Source organism: Rattus norvegicus, chromosome 10, assembly GCF_036323735.1.
Source record: "Rattus norvegicus strain BN/NHsdMcwi chromosome 10, GRCr8, whole genome shotgun sequence".
NCBI lineage: Eukaryota > Metazoa > Chordata > Mammalia > Rodentia > Muridae > Rattus > Rattus norvegicus.
The window spans coordinates 105,026,550-105,047,225 of NC_086028.1; the positions used below are offsets into that span (position 1 = coordinate 105,026,550).

The 20,676-nt window shown below is 54.5% G+C and overlaps 1 protein-coding gene across 2 annotated transcripts; it reads left to right on the forward strand.

The window, feature by feature from the left end:
• The first annotated feature begins 1,556 nt into the window (after positions 1 to 1,556).
• On the forward strand, positions 1,557 to 18,816 carry Gaa (alpha glucosidase). 2 transcript variants are annotated; one of them, XM_006247905.4, is made up of 20 exons: positions 1,557 to 1,798; positions 3,817 to 4,404; positions 6,581 to 6,726; positions 7,753 to 7,918; positions 7,993 to 8,089; positions 8,400 to 8,519; positions 8,615 to 8,733; positions 8,819 to 8,950; positions 10,921 to 11,031; positions 11,660 to 11,773; positions 11,856 to 11,940; positions 12,309 to 12,426; positions 12,689 to 12,822; positions 14,224 to 14,375; positions 14,891 to 15,039; positions 16,563 to 16,704; positions 17,101 to 17,253; positions 17,512 to 17,676; positions 17,927 to 18,079; positions 18,423 to 18,816. In XM_006247905.4, exons 2-20 carry the CDS (start codon positions 3,859 to 3,861, stop codon positions 18,480 to 18,482), a joined length of 2,862 nt encoding a protein of 953 aa, XP_006247967.1. In that variant the 5' UTR covers positions 1,557 to 1,798; positions 3,817 to 3,858; the 3' UTR covers positions 18,483 to 18,816.
• The last annotated feature ends 1,860 nt before the right edge of the window (positions 18,817 to 20,676 follow it).

The window sequence follows — 20,676 nt, forward strand, 5'->3', positions numbered from 1 at the left end:
ATCTGCACAAGCCACACTCAAACACCAATGTTCTCATTAATCAGGGAACGAAGGTTTAGTGACCACTTTCTGACTCAGGCAGAAAAACAGCAGCAAATGACTTTGTAGGTGTAATGGGGGGGGGTGTTTCAAGATAGGGCCTCTGTCTGTGTAGTGCTGACTGTCCTGGGACGAAATCTGTGCACCAACCAAGCTGTCCTCTAACTCAGAGTTCCACCTGCCTCTGCCTCCCAGTGCTGGGATCAAAGGCCTGTGCCCAGAGGCATATGCCACCACCATCATCGGATGCAGATGTGATCTTTAGGAAGAGGAAAAGGAAAGGTCTGTGCTAGGATGGGCCAGCATGAGGTGGTATGTTTTTGTTGGGTGTTGTCTTATCAGGGTTCTCTGGAGTCACAGAACTTATGGGTAGTCTCTATATAGTAAGAGAATTGGTTGATGACTTACAGTGTGAAGTCCAACTCTCCCAACAATGGTCAGCAGCAGCGGTGAATGGAAGTCCAAGGATCTAACACTGTCTCCGTCCCACTAGGCAGGCAGGCAGGCAGGCAAAAAAGAGAGAGAGAGAGAGAGATTCTTCCTTCTTCCGATGTCCTTATGTAAGTCTCCAGCAGAAGGTGTGTCCCAGATAAAAGGGACTCGGTCTGGGACTTGCTTTGTCCCAGGTGACCTTGAACTCAGAGAACTCCTCGCCTTTAGCTCCTGGGATTCATAGCCACTTTGCCTCAAGATCTCCATACCAAGATCCAGGTCAGAAACTTGTATCTCCCAGCCTCAAGATCAGGATCACAGGTGAGCCTTCCAATTCTGGATTATAGTTCATTCCAGATAGAGTCAAGCTGACAACCAGGAATAGCCACTACAGGTGTGTTAATTACATGAACTGTAGGGGCTTTGGATCGCCAGACTTCAATACTTCAATAGCTGGCCCTTGGCAGTCAGCCCCGGGGGATGGGGGGAGGAACTGGCTGGATAAGGGAAGAGACCTCGATGGCTAGCTTTAGGAATGTAATCTAATGTTTTTGTAGCAAGGCAGCGGGAATGGGGAGAAGGGTAGGATTGCCAGAGCCAAGCTCAGCACATTTATGCTAGCCAGCATCCTTTCACCTTCCCTCACTGACTGGTCATCTTGGCTCTAATCATCCTGCACACACTGTGCTCCGACAAGCTGCCAGAGCTGCGGGCAATGTCCTCCCAGAACTTTCTCCTCTCCCAGCATGGGAGGGGGGATTGGTTTTAATTTCTTGGTGTACATTGTTTCAAAAGTCTGACAGCCAGACCGCACAAGTGCCTTACAGTAACCGGTCCCGAAAGAGTGTTCACAGCGGTACACTTACACAGGGTAGGCCAGTGCTCTACCCCTAGCTACATCCCTGCCTGCCAACTTTGGTTTCAACAGGTGTCCTAGGTTGGCCCTCAAACTGGCAATCCTCCTGCCTCTTCTTCCCGAGTGCTGGGATCACATGCCTGCCCCCACCACCCTGCGCTTATGGCTGGATGTAGGACCCTCGTCTTATACCAAATGCCTCGTGTCATTTACTGTTTCACGACTCCAGGTCTGGGCTGGTTTAATCTCCTGGAGCCTTTGCAATTGACGTCCTTGGGCTGCCATTCAAACACCTGCGCACGCTGTCGCCCTCAACCACTAGGGGGCGCAGCGAAAACTCTCGCCCGGACTCCGGCGCCTACGCAGGAGGTCGTGTCACGGGGTTCGCGCGGATGAGCCCCGCCCACAAACCACGTGACCCACGCTGCCCACTGAGCCCGGGGGTCTTCGGCCAGGAGAGTGTTTGCGCAGGTGAGCTGAGCGAGCTGTTGAAGGCTGTTTCAGGCCCCAGAGCCTCCGGAGGAACGGCCTCCTCCCGGCAGGCGGGGCCGGCCGACTATCGGCGAGTTCCTGCTGGGGAGAATCGAGCAGAGACACCCGGCATAGGTGAGACCCCCGACACAGGCAGCCGCGGACAGTGTGACCTTAGTAAGGCAGCGGGCTCCGGCAAAGTCCTCCCGGATTCTAGCTCGTTCCCTCAGTGCCAGGCGGGCAAAGCTCTGTGTGTATGTGACGCAGGGGGAAACTGAGGCACAGAGAGACCGATAACCTTCACTTAGATCTCCCGTGTCTGCAAGGCTGGTTTTGGACTCGCCTGTGCCTGGTGGCGCAGCGGTCCAGCTGCTTTCCAGAAAGCAAGCTTGAGGTCACCAGGTCAGCTGTGGCCCCTGAGTTCAGTTACTTCCCATTTTTTCCTCTAAATTGTGTTTGAGAGAGAGCACCTCGGCTGCCTGGTCCCTGCTTCTGGGACTTTGTTCTGATGCGTGTGTCTCTCAGTGACACCCTGCGGCCTCCTTGAAGGGTCCTGGAAAATGCAGATTCCTATCCTGCCCAAAGGAGTCTGAGCCTGTGAGTGTCCTTAGGTGCTGAATCATGGTCAGTGTCACATATGTCTGGAAGGGCCAGCTCCAGCTGGGCCTTACCCTGTAGTAAAGACAGACTGTGTCTCTGGTCTTCGAGGCTGATCCACATACTGGATCTTTCTATTGCTCATCATGGTGGCTCATTATGGCCGCCGGGCACCTGAAAGACCAAGGCATGATTGGATGGTTGGAAACTGCAGCCTACGCAAGCACTCCAATTCCCACAAGATGCTGGAGATCATTCACCATGGTAACCGATTTCAGTCATGCCTACGTAACCGAAGGCCCACAGAACCGAACAGAGCTGGGTGTGATCTCCAAAGCCAGGAAGCCCAGTGTGTGGGAGATGGTGGCCGAAACCCAGGCCATCCTGGCTTCATAGCAAGTTAAGACAAGACCCGGTTACTGGAGACCCTATCTCAACACGGCAGCCAAATGGGTTCAGAGAGCATCCCAGTTGGTCAGCACATTTAAGTGCTGGGATCATGGGGGCCACTCCCAACCATTCTCCACCCATTTCTTCATTCTAGCCATTCTTGAGTTACAGCTTTCAAAACAAACCAACCAACCCGTAAATATAAGTGACGTGCGTTTCTGAGTTCTGTGAGACATTCTACTGAATTGTCGAACATGGGAGGGGGAAGGAGGGGACTGGTGGGGGCATGGGGGAGGAGCTCAGAACCACCAGGTCTGTAGGCAAGTCATCAGAGGTATGGTGGCAACCTGGGGCTTACAGCTGGCATCTAAGTGTGGCACAGCCCCAGCTGGGTCATAGTTCACAACCCCCCTCCTGGACCAGAGAACTGGGGAGCCACTAGCAGGAGAAAGTCACAGGAATTGTGGGTAAGATTAACTGTCAACCAGGAGCACCCTGATTCACCAATGGCCACGGTTGGTCCCCAAGTGACAGAATATTCACAGCTGGGCCTGGTGACACTGAGAACCTTCGTCTGTGCTGAGCCCTGCATCCAGAATTCATCTAGCTCCTACCCAAGCCCCATTTCCAGAAGTCCCACACCCCCACGTGCCTGCAGCTGGCAACCCCTGTGGCCCCTAGGCTCCTCACTCCAACTCCCTCTCCTCGGAGTTGGATTTGGGTGCAGTGGCTTGACAGCCTTCCCACTCACCCTCTTCTCTCACACGAAGTCCTCCTGATAAAGTTCTGGCTCCTTCTCACATATGTCTGTACCTGTGTTGTGGGGCCCCTGTCTGTGGTAAGCCCTCTGCCTCTGAGGAGTCTCCCATTGTCTCCTGTACCCGGCCTCTGTCTTCCTCACCGTTGCTCTGGGGGAGATACTCTGCGCCGCCTCCTTCCACCGACTGGCAGTGTGTGAGGGTGCTGCTTGAGAACACGTCCAGGGCCCTCTGACACCCACCCACACTGATACAGGCTGCTCCTCTCCCCAGGCCTTCAGAACTATTCATGCTGCCCTGGGCTTGGCTTTCACCATGAATATACGGAAGCCCCTCTGTTCCAACTCCGTGGTTGGGGCCTGCACCCTCGTCTCCTTGACTACGGCTGTCATCCTGGGTCACCTCATGCTCCGGGAGCTAATGCTACTCCCCCAGGATCTTCATGAGTCCTCCTCGGGACTGTGGAAGACTTACCGACCTCACCATCAGGAAAGTTACGAGCCAGCGCCCCTGCACATCCAGGAGCACGCCGAACAGCTAAGAGCAGTACCCACACAGTGTGATGTAACCCCCAACAGCCGCTTTGACTGTGCCCCCGACAAAGGCATCACCCAGGAGCAGTGCGAGGCCCGAGGCTGCTGCTGGGTCCCAGCAGGGCAGGTGCTGAATGGGCCAGTGATGGGGCAGCCCTGGTGTTTCTTCCCTCCCAGCTACCCAAGCTACCGGCTAGAGAACCTGAGCTCTACAGAGTCAGGGTACACAGCCACCCTGACCCGGACCAGTCCGACCTTCTTTCCAAAGGATGTGCTGACCTTACAGCTGGAGGTGCTGATGGAGACTGACAGCCGCCTCCACTTTATGGTGGGTACGGACATGGTAGAACATGGGTAAAGCTGGCTCAGACAGATAACTGTAACGAGGAGGGCCTGTGCAGAGACAGTCCCTGCAGACAGGCCAGGCCAGGCAGCGTGTAGGCGCGTGTGGATAGGTGACACATTTCCCAAGGATATGTGTGGTATGGCTGTGTGTGGATGCTTACTGGGACACCAGGTGGGGGGCAGAGTGGTGTAAGAGGCAGGCACAGGTGGGAGACAGGCCAGAAGACAGCCATCCTATAGAATGTCCCAGGTAGTGACTCCGGTGCTGACCACTTATAGACGCAGGGATTGTCATCTGTTCTGAGCTGCTGCCTCAGCGTCTATAGCACCTTGTTTCTGTGGAGGATGATTTTACGTTTTTAGTCTAAGGCTGTACTAAGTAAGACTGGGGACATCATTATGCCAGAAACTGTGGGAACTGGGGAGATGGCTCACTGGGTAAAGGTGCTTGCTGCATAAACAGTAGGACCTGAGTTCAGATCCCCCCACACAATGGTAGCCCCAGTGCTCAGGGGACAGAGACAAGCAGATCCGTGGAGCTCTCTGGCTGCCAGCCTAGCCATGCTGGAGAGTGATAAGACAAGTACCTCACCTCAGCCTCTGACTTCCACAGTTGTACACACATACACACACATGTGTATACCTCACACACGCACAGACGTGTGTATACCTAACATGTATACCTTGCATGCACAGAAACACGTAATACGCATACACACATGTATATTCCTCACACACATGTGCATACCTCACACACATGTGCATACCTCACACGTGCATGCGCACACACGTACACATATGAAATACCTCATACACAGGTAAGAAGACTAATAACTATTTGTGGGGGAAGGGAGTTGGCACACCCATTTAATCCCAGCACTTGGGAGGCAAAGGCAGGCGGATTTCTGAGAGTTCCAGGCCACTCCTGTCTACAAGGTGAGTTCTAGGAAGTCCAGGACTACACAGAGAAAGCATGTCTCGAAAAACTGAAGTTCAGTGGTGGAGCATGTGCCTGACATGTGCAAGCTCTGATCCCCAACAGTGAGAAGGGGACCATCCCTGTAATCACAGCATTTAGGATGTCATGTGAGAGAATTTGTGGATCGCCCGTAATCATAGCAACACAGGAGAACTTCTGTGAGTGAAATGTCTGCCTGGGCTTCAGAGTGAGCTCCAGGCTTGCTCAGGCTAAGAGTGAGAACCTGCCTCAAAAATTAATTATTAATCAATTAATTAAAAAGATAAAGCAAGGGAGAAAAGAACACACACAGAACTATGTCTGCTCATCTGAAGTTCAGGTTTAGCGGATGTTCTGCCTTTAACACCCCCCCCCCCAGGTCTCTTTCCCTCCAGTTACATAGTTGCTAAAACGGAGGCTCATAGTTACAGTCTCCATCCACCTGGGACCTGATGGACCATCCTGAAGCCACAAAGGGACGACAGTGAGGGAGGGAGCCATTGGGGAAGGGGACCTGGCTCTGGAAGGGCTTTGAGCACCACTGTCTAGTAACTGTCTTTTCAGCTACTTTATTGGGTTCTTTTCCCTACCACCACCCTTCTCCACCTCCTCTAGATAGGAAAGAAAGAAGATAAGAGGGGGGAAAGGGGCGTCAATCCCGTTTGACTATTCCTGCTGATTAAGGGGCATGGAGTTCCCTGTGGCAAGGCCAACCTTTGCAGTCAAGATCTCTCTCTTTGCCTTGTCTGTTTTCTCACAACCTCTTGACAACCACAGCAACAGCATGAAGAACAGCAGCCTCTCCAGGCTCTGGTGTTTTCTTACCATCTCAAGAGTCCCAAGAACTCGGGTTGGGGATTTAGCTCAGTGGTACAGCGCTTGCCTAGGAAGCGCAAGGCCCTGGGTTCGGTCCCCAGCTCCGAAAAAAAAAAAAAAAAGAGTCCCAAGAATTCCAAATGTAAAAAAGAAAAACGTTCACATAACTTTAAGATTTATTTTATTATGTATACATCATTCCGCCTGCACGTTTGCCTGCAGGCCAGAAAAGGGCACCAGATCTTATTATAGGTGGTCAGGAGCCAACGTGTTGTTGCTGGGATTTGAACTCAGGACCTCTGAAAGACCTCTGAGCCATCTCTCTGCAACCCACGTAATTTTTGAAGAAGCCAAAATTCTCACCGTACTGTCTCCCCTCTCCTAGATCAAAGATCCCACTAGTAAGCGCTACGAAGTGCCCCTGGAGACCCCGCGTGTCCTGAGCCAGGCGCCATCCCCACTTTACAGTGTGGAGTTCTCAGAGGAGCCCTTTGGAGTGATCGTTCGCAGGAAGCTTGGTGGCCGAGTGCTGTGAGTTGGGTCCCCACCCAGAGTTAACGGGGACCCGGTGGCTCCTCCTCGGGGTCAGAGCTTCTGCAATCAGCAAACCTGTCTGTCTCATCCCTGGCTCCCTGGTCAACCCAACCCTGCCTCCTTCTATCTTGTTTCCCATTGCTGTGGTAAACACCATGAGCAAAAGCTACATGGGGAAGAAAAGGTGTTTCACCTCACAGCTTCCAGGCCACACGCCCATCACTGCCAGGGCAGGAACTAAAGCAGAGGCCATGGAGGAGTGCTGTTTACTGCCTTGGTCCTTCCTCATGGGCTTGCTTAACTTAAGTTCTTATCCAACCCAGGACTACCAGCCCCTGGGTGGTACCACCCACAATGCGCTAGGCCCCACCCACAGTGTGCTAGGCTCCACCCACAGCGTGCTAGGCTCCACCCACAATGTGCTAGGCCCCACCCACAACGTGCTAGATTGCTTACAAGCCAATCTCAGGGAAGTACTTTCTCAACGGAGAGTCATTCCCGCTTCTAGATGGCTCTAGCTTGTATCACCAGGTCTTGGCTTGGTGCTTCTTCTTTGGGTCCCAGAGTTTCCCAGTGGCTTCCCAGTGAGGACTGATACCTCCCAGGAGAGATATGGCAGTGAGCAGAGATGACCCACCACAGAGATTGATCCACCCAAGTGCCAGGGGGACTAGGGAAAGACCCTGGTCTATCCACAATGGTGCCCCCTGAGGCAGCAAGAGTCCCTGCCATCAGCCTCTCTCATGCCTTGCGTTTCTCCAAGGTTCATGTGCCCCTAACAGGACCTCATATTTATAACACTGTGCCCTCTCATCTGGGGTGACATAGACGCCTTGAGCATGCCTGCTCTGGCTTTTCCCACTGTCTTCAGATACTGAGAGCCGTGGGGCTCTATGTGGCCTTTGTCCCAGGGTTAACCTAATGCAGAGCTGGTCACTCTGACCCTCTACAGCCCTTCCCTCTGAAGGATTATCCTAGGTTTGTGTAGGTTCAGGGCCAAGGTAATCTGGCGCCTCCCCACAGGCTGAACACAACTGTGGCCCCCCTGTTCTTCGCTGACCAGTTCCTGCAGCTGTCCACCTCACTGCCCTCCCAGCACATCACAGGCCTGGGTGAGCACCTCAGTCCACTCATGCTCAGCACCGAATGGACTCGCATCACCCTCTGGAACCGGGATGTGGCACCCTCGGTAAGAGACCGGCTGTGGGTGGGAGTGTGGAGACTGGGGTCCTGGATACGAGGTGCTGTCTCTTGTCATCCCAGCAAGGTGTCAACCTCTATGGGTCACACCCTTTCTACCTGGCACTGGAGGACGGTGGCTTGGCTCACGGTGTCTTCTTGCTAAATAGCAATGCCATGGGTGAGTCACCAGACTGAGGGCTCACCCCAGTGGTCACTTCTGTGTGAGAACTTGAGGGTCTGCCTGCCCCAGAGTCTGCCTGTCTCCAAAGGAGACATGTGGAGAGATTCCCATCAACAGAGTCCGCATCCCCCTCATCCTCGGTACCTAAAGATGTCCCAGGTGGTCCTCCAGGCTCACCTGTTTCCATGTCCTTCAAACCTTGCTAAGTTGGGCTCAGTACAGCTACCCCAGACCCACCCTGCAGGCACCGCCCATGGATCACCCATCTGTGGGGGACTTGTTCCTGAGCCTAAATACTTCTCTCCAGATGTGGTCCTGCAGCCCAGCCCGGCCCTAACTTGGAGGTCAACAGGCGGAATCCTGGATGTTTATGTGTTCCTAGGCCCAGAGCCCAAGAGTGTTGTCCAACAATACCTGGATGTCGTGGGTAGGCCTGCCCCCTGCCCGCTGAGCTCACACCCCTGGCCCCTTCTCCCTGCTCCTTGCCCCCAGTCCCTGCTCACTTGCAGTGCTGGTCTGCAGGATACCCCTTCATGCCTCCGTACTGGGGCCTGGGCTTCCACCTCTGCCGCTGGGGCTACTCCTCCACCGCCATCGTCCGACAGGTGGTGGAGAACATGACCAGGACGCACTTCCCCCTGGTGAGTAGAAGTCAGGGTGAGGGCAGCCCCAGCTTCTGTCCCCTTGGCTCCCGACCTCAGCTCCTGCTTCCACCCGCTGCTGCAGGACGTGCAGTGGAATGACCTGGACTACATGGACGCCCGGAGAGACTTCACTTTCAACCAGGACGGCTTTGCAGACTTCCCAGACATGGTGCACGAGCTCCACCAGGGTGGCCGGCGGTACATGATGATTGTGGTAAGCAGATTTGAATGCAGCTGGCGCTGCTGCTTCTGTGTAGCCTCCTCCCCCTGCCGGAGCAACTGCCCAGGGCGGTCTTTGATGTTGAAGAAGCATCTAGAAGTGTTGAGGCTTAATGTCTGCTGCCCAGGTTTCCCCAGACAGACCTATGAGCTCAGGGCTCCTTGGTCAGCAGGAGGGATCCACTACACTGCTCTAACTGCCATAAAGCCCGAGGCGGGGCCATAAAGAGCTGGTATTGGGCTGAGGACCTCGATGTGGTTCATGTATCTCCCCCTGCTCTCCTCAGACCAGCTGTGTCCATGCGAGAAGGAAACATACTTGCCCTGTGCCTGTCCCCACAGCGGGCGGGTCCAAGGAGACCAAACAGCCACTGCCTCCAGCTGTGGCAGGTACAGTGTTGTAAGGACCACAACTGCCTCTCCACCACCACAGAACAATGAATAACGAACAGTGCAGGCTGTGAGAGCCACCCAGACGTTAGGCAAAGCTCTCCACCACTGAGCTACACTGACAACTCTCTTTCCAGTTTTTATTCGAGACAGGGCCTCACTAGATTGCCCAGACAGGCAGGCCTTGAACTCATAACCCTCCCTCATACTCAGTTCAGGCAGCTGGGATGGTGAGCCTGTATCACAAGGCCCCAGGCAGTTTCTTTTTTCTTCTAGAGACAGGGACTCATCATGTAGCTCTGACCGGTCACTGTGTAGAGTAGACCAGGCCGGCCTCAAACTCGCAGACCCGCCTGCCTCTGTCTCCCAGCAGCTGGAATTAAAGGCGTGCACCACCATGCCTGGGTGCTTTAGTAAACGGGGGCTGGAAAGATGGCGGAGCAGTTGAAAGCACACTGTTCTTTTCTTTTCTTTTTTTTTTTTTTTTTTTTTTTTCCGGAGCTGGGGACTGAACCCAGGGCCTTGCGCTTGCTAGGCAAGCGCTCTACCGCTGAGCTAAATCCCCAACCCCTAAGCACACTGTTCTTGAAGAGAAAGGGAGTTCGGTGCCTGGTACCCACACTAAGCCGCTCACTTGACATTTCAGCAGCTTCTTCTGGCTTCTGTGGGCCTGTGCGCGCGCACGCGCACACACACACACACACACACACACACACACACACACACACACACACAGATTAAAAGTAATAATAAGCTGGACAGTGTGGTGTCGCACACCTTTAATCGCAGCACTTGGAGGGCAGAGGCAGGCGGGTCTCTGACTTCTACACCAGCCTGATCTACAGAGAGAGGTTCCAGGACAGCCAGGGATAAATAGATAGATTAGATAGATAGATAGATAGATAGATAGATAGATAGATAGATAGATAGACAGACAGACAGACAGACAGACAGACCGACCGACCCACCGACCCTATCTTTAAAAATTAATTAAAAATAAATAGTGCTGGAGAGATGGCTCAGTGGTTAAGAGCATGGACTGCTCTTCCAGAGGTCCTGAGTTCAAATCCCAGCAACCACACGGTGGCTCACAACCCTCTGTAGTGGGACCCGATGCCCTCTTCTGGTGTGTCTGAAGACAGCCACAGTGCACTCACATACATGAAATAATTTAAAAAATAAAGGGGCTGGGGATTTAGCTCAGTGGTAGAGCGCTTACCTAGGAAGCGCAAGGCCCTGGGTTCGGTCCCCAGCTCCGAAAAAAAGAACCAATAAATAAATAAATAAATAAATAAATAAATAAATAAATAAATAAATAAATAAATGGAGCAGATACAAGCGGCTCTTGTAACTCTGCAAAGCCGGAGGACATGAAGGTCATGCGACCAGACTCACCCCAGCTGCTTCCAGCAAACTCTTCACACTGGCAGGCCTACACCGTTTTCCGGGTACCGTGCCATCTCTGCCTCAGCCAGTTCCTCTCCTCCTGGGCTAGGGCTTCTACCTCTGCTGCTGGGGCTGCTCGTCCACCGGGGCTTCGGCACTAGCCTCCTCACTGTCCGCTTCTCTCCCCAGGACCCTGCCATCAGCAGTTCAGGCCCTGCTGGGAGTTACAGGCCCTATGATGAGGGTCTTCGGAGGGGCGTGTTCATCACCAATGAGACCGGGCAGCCATTGATTGGGAAGGTAGTGTGGGGGGTGGGAACTGTGGTCAAGGGGACAAGAGTAGCTATCTAGGGCAAGGGTTAGAAACTATCATGTCAGATAGAAACAGTGGGAGGGGTCCTCCCTGGGATGAACTCCTGTCAGTCACCTGAGATTTCCCTAAGTGGAGGGTGTCCTCTGGCATCATGAGCAGCTGGGCCCGGCTCAAGCTTAGCAGACCTCTCGTGAGGCCGTGAGGGAGGACGGAGGGTCTCCCTTGTCCTCCTTGTCCCTGGGGGCCTTCCGGGAGTTCTGAGTCCCAACCTTCCCATCCTAATGTGTCCCTGGCCGTGGGAGGAGCAAGGGCTTGTGTCTGATGGTCAGGACTCCAATGGGGCTCAACCTCTTCCCACGCTCTGGTTCCAAGACTCACCCGCCACACTGGCCTTATGTGTAGGGCTGGCCTTTGCTCTCCCAAGGCTGAAGCCCTCTATGCCCTGAGGCATTGTGGGAGAGACTTGTTTGACCTTGGGCTCGAGGCTCTCACTGACGTCTGTCATCATTGGCTTAGAGCGAGGCTGTTGCTCTGCTCAGGGCCTGAGGCCTGACAGGGCTTTGTCACAGCAGGATCTGTGTGAAAATTGGTTCTCCGCTCTGGGCTCTTGTTCAGGTTTGGCCTGGATCCACCGCCTTCCCTGATTTCACCAACCCTGAGACCCTCGACTGGTGGCAGGACATGGTGTCTGAGTTCCATGCCCAGGTGCCCTTCGATGGCATGTGGATCGTAAGTGTTGTCCCATCATCCCTCCATGGGTACACCACCAGCTTCTGGGGACCAGCCCAGCTCACATCTCTGCCTCTTCCAGGACATGAACGAACCGTCCAACTTCATCAGAGGCTCTCAGCAGGGCTGCCCTGACAATGAACTAGAGAACCCCCCCTATGTGCCCGGTGAGTCCCACTTGCCTGCCTGCCTGGAGTGGGGACAGTGCTGGAATTAGTCAGTGGGGGGAAGAGAGCGCCCTCTTGTGGTTTGGAGGATGCAAAACTCTTGGTGGGCAGAGCAGCCTTAAGACAGAGAGAACCAGAGGTCCTACAGAATGACACAGACATTGTCACAGCACCTTAGGGGAAGGGGATTGGGCCCACACAAGCAGCCGCTTGGGATGAGTGGAGAGAAGGTAGCCCCAGCTTCAGGAAGCTCCGCCCCGGGCAGAGCCCAAGGAGGTGTCAATCAGAGCAAAGGGTGTGGGCAAAGGAGAGGGCACAGGGACCCCCTTGAGGGAGTTCCACCTAAAATGAGTCCTCCTCTCACCTAGGGGTGGTTGGCGGGGCCTTGCAGGCCGCCACCATCTGTGCCTCCAGCCACCAGTTCCTCTCTACACACTACAACCTCCACAACCTATACGGCCTCACTGAAGCGATTGCCTCCAGCAGGTGAGGCCCCGCCCTCTACAGCCAACTAGCCTGCCCAGCATTCACAGTGGGGTTGAGAGGGGCTGGCTCAAGTCAGGGTCACTGGGGCAGGGCTGTCTGCACCTGACATACTTTAAAGATGGCCTCTCTTTCGCGTTTATTCTGTACTGCTTCACTGGCCCTGATCCCCTTGCTGCTGCCCCCACCCCCATGCTCTGTTCAAGCACACAGGGGTCTGTATTACCTAGGCGAACCCAGGTCTCTGTGTTCCCATCCCACTCAGGGCCCTAGTCAAGACTCGGGGAACACGACCCTTTGTGATCTCCCGCTCAACCTTTGCGGGCCACGGCCTGTATGCCGGTCACTGGACAGGGGACGTGTGGAGCTCTTGGGAGCATCTTGCGTACTCTGTGCCAGGTGAGCGCAAGCTGCCTGAAGGGCTCTGGGGTTCTCTCTGGGGGGGAACTCTGGGTGCTGGGTGCTCAGCACTGCAGATAGTCTTGTGATAGCTTGGGGACATGCGTCATCTCGTGTGGCACGTGAAGTCTGCTGGTCCCTGCTCAGCCTGTGTCAGCAGCTCACCTGTGCGGTGGGGCTCACCTGTGCGGTGGGGCTCACCTGCGGCACCTTCTCAGGATCCCTGTGTCCGTTTCACCCTGACCACTGCTTGAAAAGCCCTCAGATTCTCATCAGAGACCAGTTGTTCTCTGCTCACCCCATCCTGAGATACAGGCCACCCGCTCTGCTTGCCTTTTGGGGTGGGGGGTTGGTTTTTTTTTTGAAGACAGGGTCTCTCTCTGTGTAGCCCAGGCTGTCCTGGAACTGGCTTTACAGACCAGGGGTGGCCTCACATTCACAGAGACCTGCCTGCCTCTGCATCCCTAGTGCTGGGATTAAAGGCGTTTGCAACCACCGCCCAGCTGCCTGCTCTCCTTGCAAAAAGGGGTTTGGTTTTTGTCCCAAGAACTTTGATGCCATTGGCTCACGAGAGGTCAGAAAAACCAGGAGCCATGGAGAACAGACTAGGGAAGGAGGGAAAGCCAGAGCTCTACGTGGGCAGCTAAGGGGCATGACTAAGAGTCTGGAACCTTCTAACATCTGGAAGACAGGCTTCTATGTACGATTCGCTCACAGACCTATGAAGGACCCCAGCTAGCTGAGCTGTCCCAGGTGGAGCTGGCTACCTCTGCTTCGTGGGCTGCAGCTCACTCTATGCAGGCCTAGTGGGCCAGGAGCCAGACTCAGAGAAGCCTTGCAGAGCTGAGTCTGATCTTTCTCCTTCCCTTTGGGGCTCAGGGCTCTTAATGTCTTGAGGCTGCCATAGCTGAGGGCAGCTTTCTAGAGACTTAAATGTTCCAGGAATCCATGTGTCAACAGTGACCGGAGACCATAGGTCTACGGCCAAGGAGTGGCAGGCCATACCCCCTTTCCCCGAGGTGTTGCTTAGTGCCCCTCACAGCCTTGGGGACCCTTCATTCTGCTCTGGGTCCTCTGGGCATTGCTTCTGGGTTCATCTCTCTTTGCAGGGCCCTCTTCCCATGTGACTTTTATTGTCACATGGCGTTTTCCTCAGGACCACACCAACCCCTTGAGCTTAGTGCCATTACATTTGAAGAGCTCCTGTTTCCAAACGAGGTCACGGTCACACATCCTGCACCTCAGTATATCAGACTCTGGGCTGCCCTGCTGGCCCCGTGTATTAGGACTGGTGGAAGGCACTCTGGGCTCTTGCCCATCAGGCAAGGATGGCGAGGCTAGGTTCGACCTGCCCAGCTACTGTCTTGGTAACCTGGCACCACTCTGCCTCTCTCTGTTCAGAAATCCTGCAGTTTAACCTGCTGGGCGTGCCCCTGGTCGGGGCAGACATCTGCGGCTTCCAGGGAAACACGACAGAAGAGCTGTGTGTGCGCTGGACCCAGTTGGGGGCCTTCTACCCCTTCATGCGGAACCACAATGACCTGAATAGCTTGGTAGGGTGGGGTTGCAGGGGAGTCCCCACCCACTAAGACCCTGTCCTGGTGAATCCCATACCTGCTGGAAGAGTCAGTCCTTGTGGCTGGTCAAGGAGCTGTGGGTTCTTGGCAAGGCCTCTCACCTTAGTGTTGTTACTAAGACATTTCTGTTCTGGTGTGCTGTCCTGCCACCATGACCAAAAGCAGCTTGGACAGAAAGGTTTTATTTCATCTTTGTCCCTCTCACAGTCTGTTGTGAAGGGAAGTCAGGGCAGGAACTAAAGCAGAGACCACGAGGAACACTTGCTCCTCACAGCTCTCAGGACCCCCTGCCCAGGGGTTACCACCCATGATGGCCTGGGCTCTCCTACATCAATCATTAAATAAGAAAATGCTCCCCCAACCCTGCCTTAAAGGCCAGTCTGGTGGGGGCATTTTTCTCAAGTGAGGTTCCCTTCTCCCAGATGAAGCCAGCCCGTGTCAAGTTGGCAAAATGCTGAACAGCTCCCCCTTTACCCTGTCTGCCCCCACAGCCTCAGGAGCCGTACAGGTTCAGCGAGACGGCACAGCAGGCCATGAGGAAGGCCTTCACCTTGCGCTATGCCCTTCTACCCTACCTGTATACACTCTTCCACGGCGCCCACGTCAAAGGGGACACGGTGGCCCGGCCCCTCTTCCTGGAGTGAGTCACCCGGGTCAGGAATGACAGCCCACTCATGTCCCTGGGAGAACTGACCAGAAGGCATCCGGTGCCAGAGAATCCCCTCCTGCTGTGGGTGTTCTTACAACCCAAGCAGGCCGCAGCTGAGTGCGATGTGCTCTCAGGCCTCTAGACCTCAGCTCAGCTGGGACATCTGGAGAATGGAAAACTGTATGGGGTACCAACCAGGCTTGCCAGCTGACAGCTTTGATGAAACAGACATGACTATCTGGGGATGGCTTAAGAGAGAAGGACAAACAAGAGATGTCCCATCTGTGTCCCCAGACAGGACTCTGCTTAGGATAGGAGGCATCTCCAGTGGGCAGGCAGGAGGTGGTTCTAGAAAGCAACATTCTCTTGTAACACGCATGCACGCACACACGCATGCACACATTCCAGACAGGCTAAATGGTTAAGTAGAATTAGGCTGGAAATGGCTTAGTTGACATAGCACTTGCCTTAGAAGCATGAGAAATCAAGTTGGATCCCCCCCAGTACTCTAAGAAGCTGGGCTTGTGGCCTGTGGCCATGGTGGCACTCAGGAGGCAGAAGCAGGTGGATCTCTGCCAGTTTGAGGCCAGCCCTGTCTACAGAGAAAACCCTGGCTCAAACAACAGCCAACCAAACCTGGGCATGGTGGCTCTTGCTTATTTAGGTCCAGCCAGCATGGGGGATATCCTTGAGACTTCACTGGCTACTGGCCAGTCATCCTGGCCTTATCACCTCATTGAGACCCTGTCTCCAAATCCACATAGATGCACAGTCATGTGCACTTACACATGCACGCGCGCACACACACACACACACACACACACACACACACACACACACACACATACATGCATGCACACATGCAAGCCTCCACGGGAATGAACGTAACCAAGGCTGTCAAAGACTCAGCAGGGGCTCAGCGTGAGCGTTCCATGCAGATGCGTGAGGACACAGCTGTGCACACTGAGGGTATTTTTGGCTCCCTGATGGAAGCCTTAATTCCACAAACGGAGTTCTCTGAAAAGTATGGTGATCAGTCATGCCCCTAGCACTGTGACCTTGCCTCATGGTCAGAGCAGAGCCCAGGAGTATGAGGTAGGAGACGTGGGGGTCTGCCAGGTGTTCACAGTGGCTACCACGAGAGGACAGCTGGGGTCTGTCTGGTGTTATGTAGTGGCTGTTGGTCAGTGAGATTGTGGGGAATGTTTCCTGGTCATTGATGCTCTCTTTTCTGCATTTTGTGGACCGTTGACTGGATGGATGGCATCACCATTTTGAGATCCAGGAAACTTTTGAGATTTAGGAAACAGTGAGCAAAGCCAGAGACTCCGTATTCCTTCATGCCTGAGCTTGGAGAGTCAGCAAAGAACTGCTCTGTGCTCCAGCACGAGTATCCCAGATCCTCTGGTTCCTGGGGTTTCTCAGAGGCCTTGACTTCCCACCGGTCCCTGCAGCTGAGCAGCTGATGTCAGAGCCCCAGTCTCCAGGCCCTCACCCCTGTCTCTTCTGTGAAGGTTCCCTGAGGATCCCAGCACCTGGTCTGTGGACCGCCAGCTCTTGTGGGGGCCGGCCCTGCTTGTCACACCTGTGCTTGAACCTGGGAAAACTGACGTGACAGGCTACTTCCCCAAGGGCATGTGGTACAACCTGCAGATGGTGAGTCCCGAGGTCCCTCCCTCATACACAGGGGTGGTGGGGACTAGAGTGGCCACGCCCTCCTGGCCTGTCAGTGACAGCAGCTCCTGAACGGCCTGGCTCTGAAATCCCAGCCGCATGCTAAATGCTCATCTGCGGATCTCTTTCATACCAGCTCTTAGCTGTAACCCCCACTTCTAGATGAGGAAATTAACTCGGAGTAGGTAGCCCCCAGGGCCCCACAGCCACTGAGGCTGAGCTGAGCCAGACATTGCCTGCTCAGTCCAACTCCGAGTCCATCTCTGGGGTCACAGCCCACCACACACAGCCTTGAGGTACACGAGTGCATGGCTCTGAGTGCCAGCACGGGAGCTTGGGTGCTACCTGGGACCCTTCTGACGTGACCCCTTCCTCCAGGTACCTGTGGAGACCCTTGGTAGCCTCCCTTCTTCGTCACCAGCCTCGTCTTTCAGATCTATTGTCCACAGCAAGGGTCAGTGGCTGACACTGGAAGCCCCCCTGGATACCATCAACGTGCACCTCAGGGCGGGGTACATCATACCACTGCAGGTACCCAGACCAGCAGCTCTATGGCCTCAGGAAGGACTGGGGGAGACGAGGGGGGTGGGCAGGGAACTGGCCCAGGGCGCAGTCTGATTTCCCGAGCTGGAGCTATGTCAGGAAAAGCCCCTGACAGGGAGGCACTGAAAAGAACACACTTGGGTCTACCCAGCACTAGGCCAAGGTAGTCATCAACCATACACGTCCTGGAAGTCTCCAGGGTTAGAGGTATGACATGTGCACCCCATACACACACCCTCTTCCCAGGGTCCCAGCCTCACAACCACAGAGTCCCGAAAGCAGCCCATGGCCCTGGCTGTGGCGTTAACTGAAAGCGGCGAGGCCTCTGGGGAGCTGTTTTGGGACGACGGGGAGAGCCTCGGGGTTCTGGAGCGTGGGGCCTACACACTGGTCACCTTCTCAGCCAAGAATGTGAGTCACGGGGCCTGCCCAGGCTGGTGGAATGAAACATGGTGGGGGGGGGGGGTTGTCTTGCCCTGGTGGAGGGAGGGACTGGGCCAGAGTACTCAGTGGTCAGCATGTCCCTTCTGTCTGCACAGAGGAGACCTCCTGTGAATGCTTTAGTGAGTCTCCATTCTCAATAAATGTCACAGTCCAATGGTCCCTTTACATTTTTTAATTTTTATTTTATTATTTTTTCTTTTGCTCTTCATGTCACCAGAATACCATTGTAAACAAGTTAGTGCACGTGACCAAGGAGGGAGGTGAACTGCAACTGAGGGAGGTGACCATCTTGGGAGTGACCACAGCTCCCACCCAGGTCCTTTCCAATGGCATCCCTGTCTCCAATTTCACCTACAGCCCGGACGACAAGGTAAGAGGGCAGGCTGGGGGTCGGGATCGGGCATGAGCAAAGGGGGTGCCCTTGGTGCAGCCATCATTGGGCACGCTCCTGGGAGGGAGACAAGGCTCTCAGACCTCACAGAGTAGAATGGGCCAAGTGGGACCTCACCCCTCGCCATGTCTGTGATAGGGCGCGGAGGCTATGAGCTGCTGAACAGAACCTTGCTCCCGACGGAATCCAATGCTGATTCTGCCGCACGGGTCCCTCTACCTCGGACAGGGATGGCCTGGTGTCTGCTCATCGCCAACCTGCCTGTCTCCAGAGCATCTAGGGAGGGAACTACTTACCATTGATGCTTCTTTCTGTCTTCCAGACCCTGTCCATCCCTGTCTCACTGCTGATGGGAGAGCGGTTTCAAATCGATTGGTCCTAGGAGACTTTACAGAGGCCCCCCTAGAGGCCATGCGAGTTTGAGCTCGCTCTGGCTGGTGGCTCCTGTGAGGACCTGCGTCCTGCTCTCCTGACACACCTTTGAGCTTTCCCATTGTGTTGCTGCATGCGCCCCTGAAGCTCTGTGTGGTTAGGAGGAGAGTGAGGCTTGCCTCGCCTGCCCTACCCCAGCTGTCTGTCCCTCGCCTCCCACTAGAGAATGTGGAGCTCGGCGTGGGGACGTCGTGTCTGCACCAACATCAGGCTGCACAGCCACTGAGACTTGAGAAACTTACTGTGAAGTGTACTTAATTTTAATAAAAAATTGTTTGGAAGCAGCTCTCGCATCACCTCATGTCTTCATATCACCTTCGAGTCACATCCCCAACCACCCTCAGGTCCCCATGACAGCCTCAAGTCCCCATGACACCACACCCTGGTCCCCCATGTCACCCTCTGGACCCCATGATACCCTCAGGTCCCCATGTCACCTCAGGTCTCCATGACACCCCCTGGTTCCCATGTCCCCTCAAGTCCCCATGTCATCCTCTGGACCCCATGATACCCTCAGGTCCCCTATGTCCCCTCAGGTCCCCATGTCCCCTCAGTTCACCATGTCACCCTCAGGTCCCCATGTCACCTCAGGTTTGCTTGTCCCCTGTTCTAGCACTCCCCATCTGAGTTAGCAAGAGAATATTGTGGCAGGGAGGCATTGGTGGAGGTGACATGCCAGGGCAGTGAGAACTTCTGGAGGGGGCTTCTGGAGGCCTGAGCCCTTAGGCCCAGGCAGAAATCTGTAATCCTGGCAAACCCAGAAAAAAGAAAGGAGTTTTATGTCTGTCATGAGCGGGTATGTCACTCAGATGCCAAATTTGTCTCTAGGGTTGGTAGGCTGAGAGGATCAGCAGCTAACCCACTCCTGTGATCTCCAGAAAACCAAGAAACAAAGGCATGGGGACTCTGGTGCCTACTCGTCTGACTGGATCAACTGTTCCACCTCTCCTCCCTGCCTTGGGGTACCAGAAAGCAGGGACACTCGGGTGGATCTCATTTTCCTCCACCACATGGAGGGGCGGACAGGCACAGGCAGGCTCCCCAAGTGTCCTGAGAGAACAGGAGGGATGGAAATGGGAACTAGTGCCTCCCAAGCAGCAGCTCCTGCAGCCCAAGTGGCCATGGACGTGCTGCCCCTGGCACCCTGCTAGCCTCATCAAAGAGGCCTGAGAGGGGAGCTTTCCTGGAAGGGATGGGGTGGAGGTGAGGCGAGGGGTACTCCCATTGGCTGAAGCCTGAGGTCTGCTCCCACAGTGGTCTGCACTGCATAACCATAGTGTGAGACAAGGCACATGCCTGAGGTAGCTTTAGCACCCCATCTGAAGTAGAGATGTCCAAAGCCTAGGACTTCAGCACCTGTCCCTTACGGTGGCTGAAGGCAGCAAGGGGCCTTTGCACAGTCCTGTCCCCTCCCAGCTGTTACATGACTTAGTATCAGTGTCCCTTTTCCTAGCTAGAGGGTCAGATCAAGTTTGGGACAGGAGAAATACACAGCCACTTTAACCTGTCAGAGAAACCAGTCAAAGGCTGTTGTTGTTCAGTTCACACCTTCTAGAATGACAGGGTCCATCTGTGTGTCAGTTAGCAACTGACTCATCCATGTCATCGATGACTGTTCTTGACTGTTCTGCCGGTTTCCCATTTTTCTCATTCTGACACTTCTGAGAGGGAGGCTCATTAAGGTTCCAGAAGCTCCTTAAACACAAGGTTTATAGGGTCTCCCCAAGTTACGCAGCAATGACAGACACCTAAGAGGAAACTACAACTGGCTGAGCTGTTTTTATACAATGCTGACTTACTATCAGTGGCACAACTCATTACGACAGCATTAGTGGCTTTAAATCACACAGATGAACTCTGCCACAGTTCTACGGGTCCAAAACACAAACTTGGCTGAAGTCAGGGTGTTAGAGGCTGTTGTCTGTTCTGCTCACGGGCTGTTGGCAGAATCAGCTATGGTTTAAGTGTTGTCCCCTGCTGACTGAGGTCAACCCTCATCTTCAAGGCTCCTCCAGGTCTTCCTCCCTCTCCTCAGCCTGGTCTCCTCAGCATGTCTTACCTGGTACCGTCCCCTAATCTCATGCAGCCAAAGCTCCAACCCTCACCGGATGTGAGTGCATAAACTCCAGGGTGACCTCTCCATC

Coding starts and splice junctions, on each gene's coding strand:
- Gaa (XM_006247905.4), top strand. CDS start 3,859: ATGAATATACGGAAGCCCCTCTGTTCCAACTCCGTGGTTGGGGCCTGC. Junction 12,427..12,688: donor GAAGCGATTGCCTCCAGCAG/GTGAGGCCCCGC, acceptor CATCCCACTCAG/GGCCCTAGTCAAGACTCGGG. Junction 17,254..17,511: donor GGTACATCATACCACTGCAG/GTACCCAGACCA, acceptor CCCTCTTCCCAG/GGTCCCAGCCTCACAACCAC.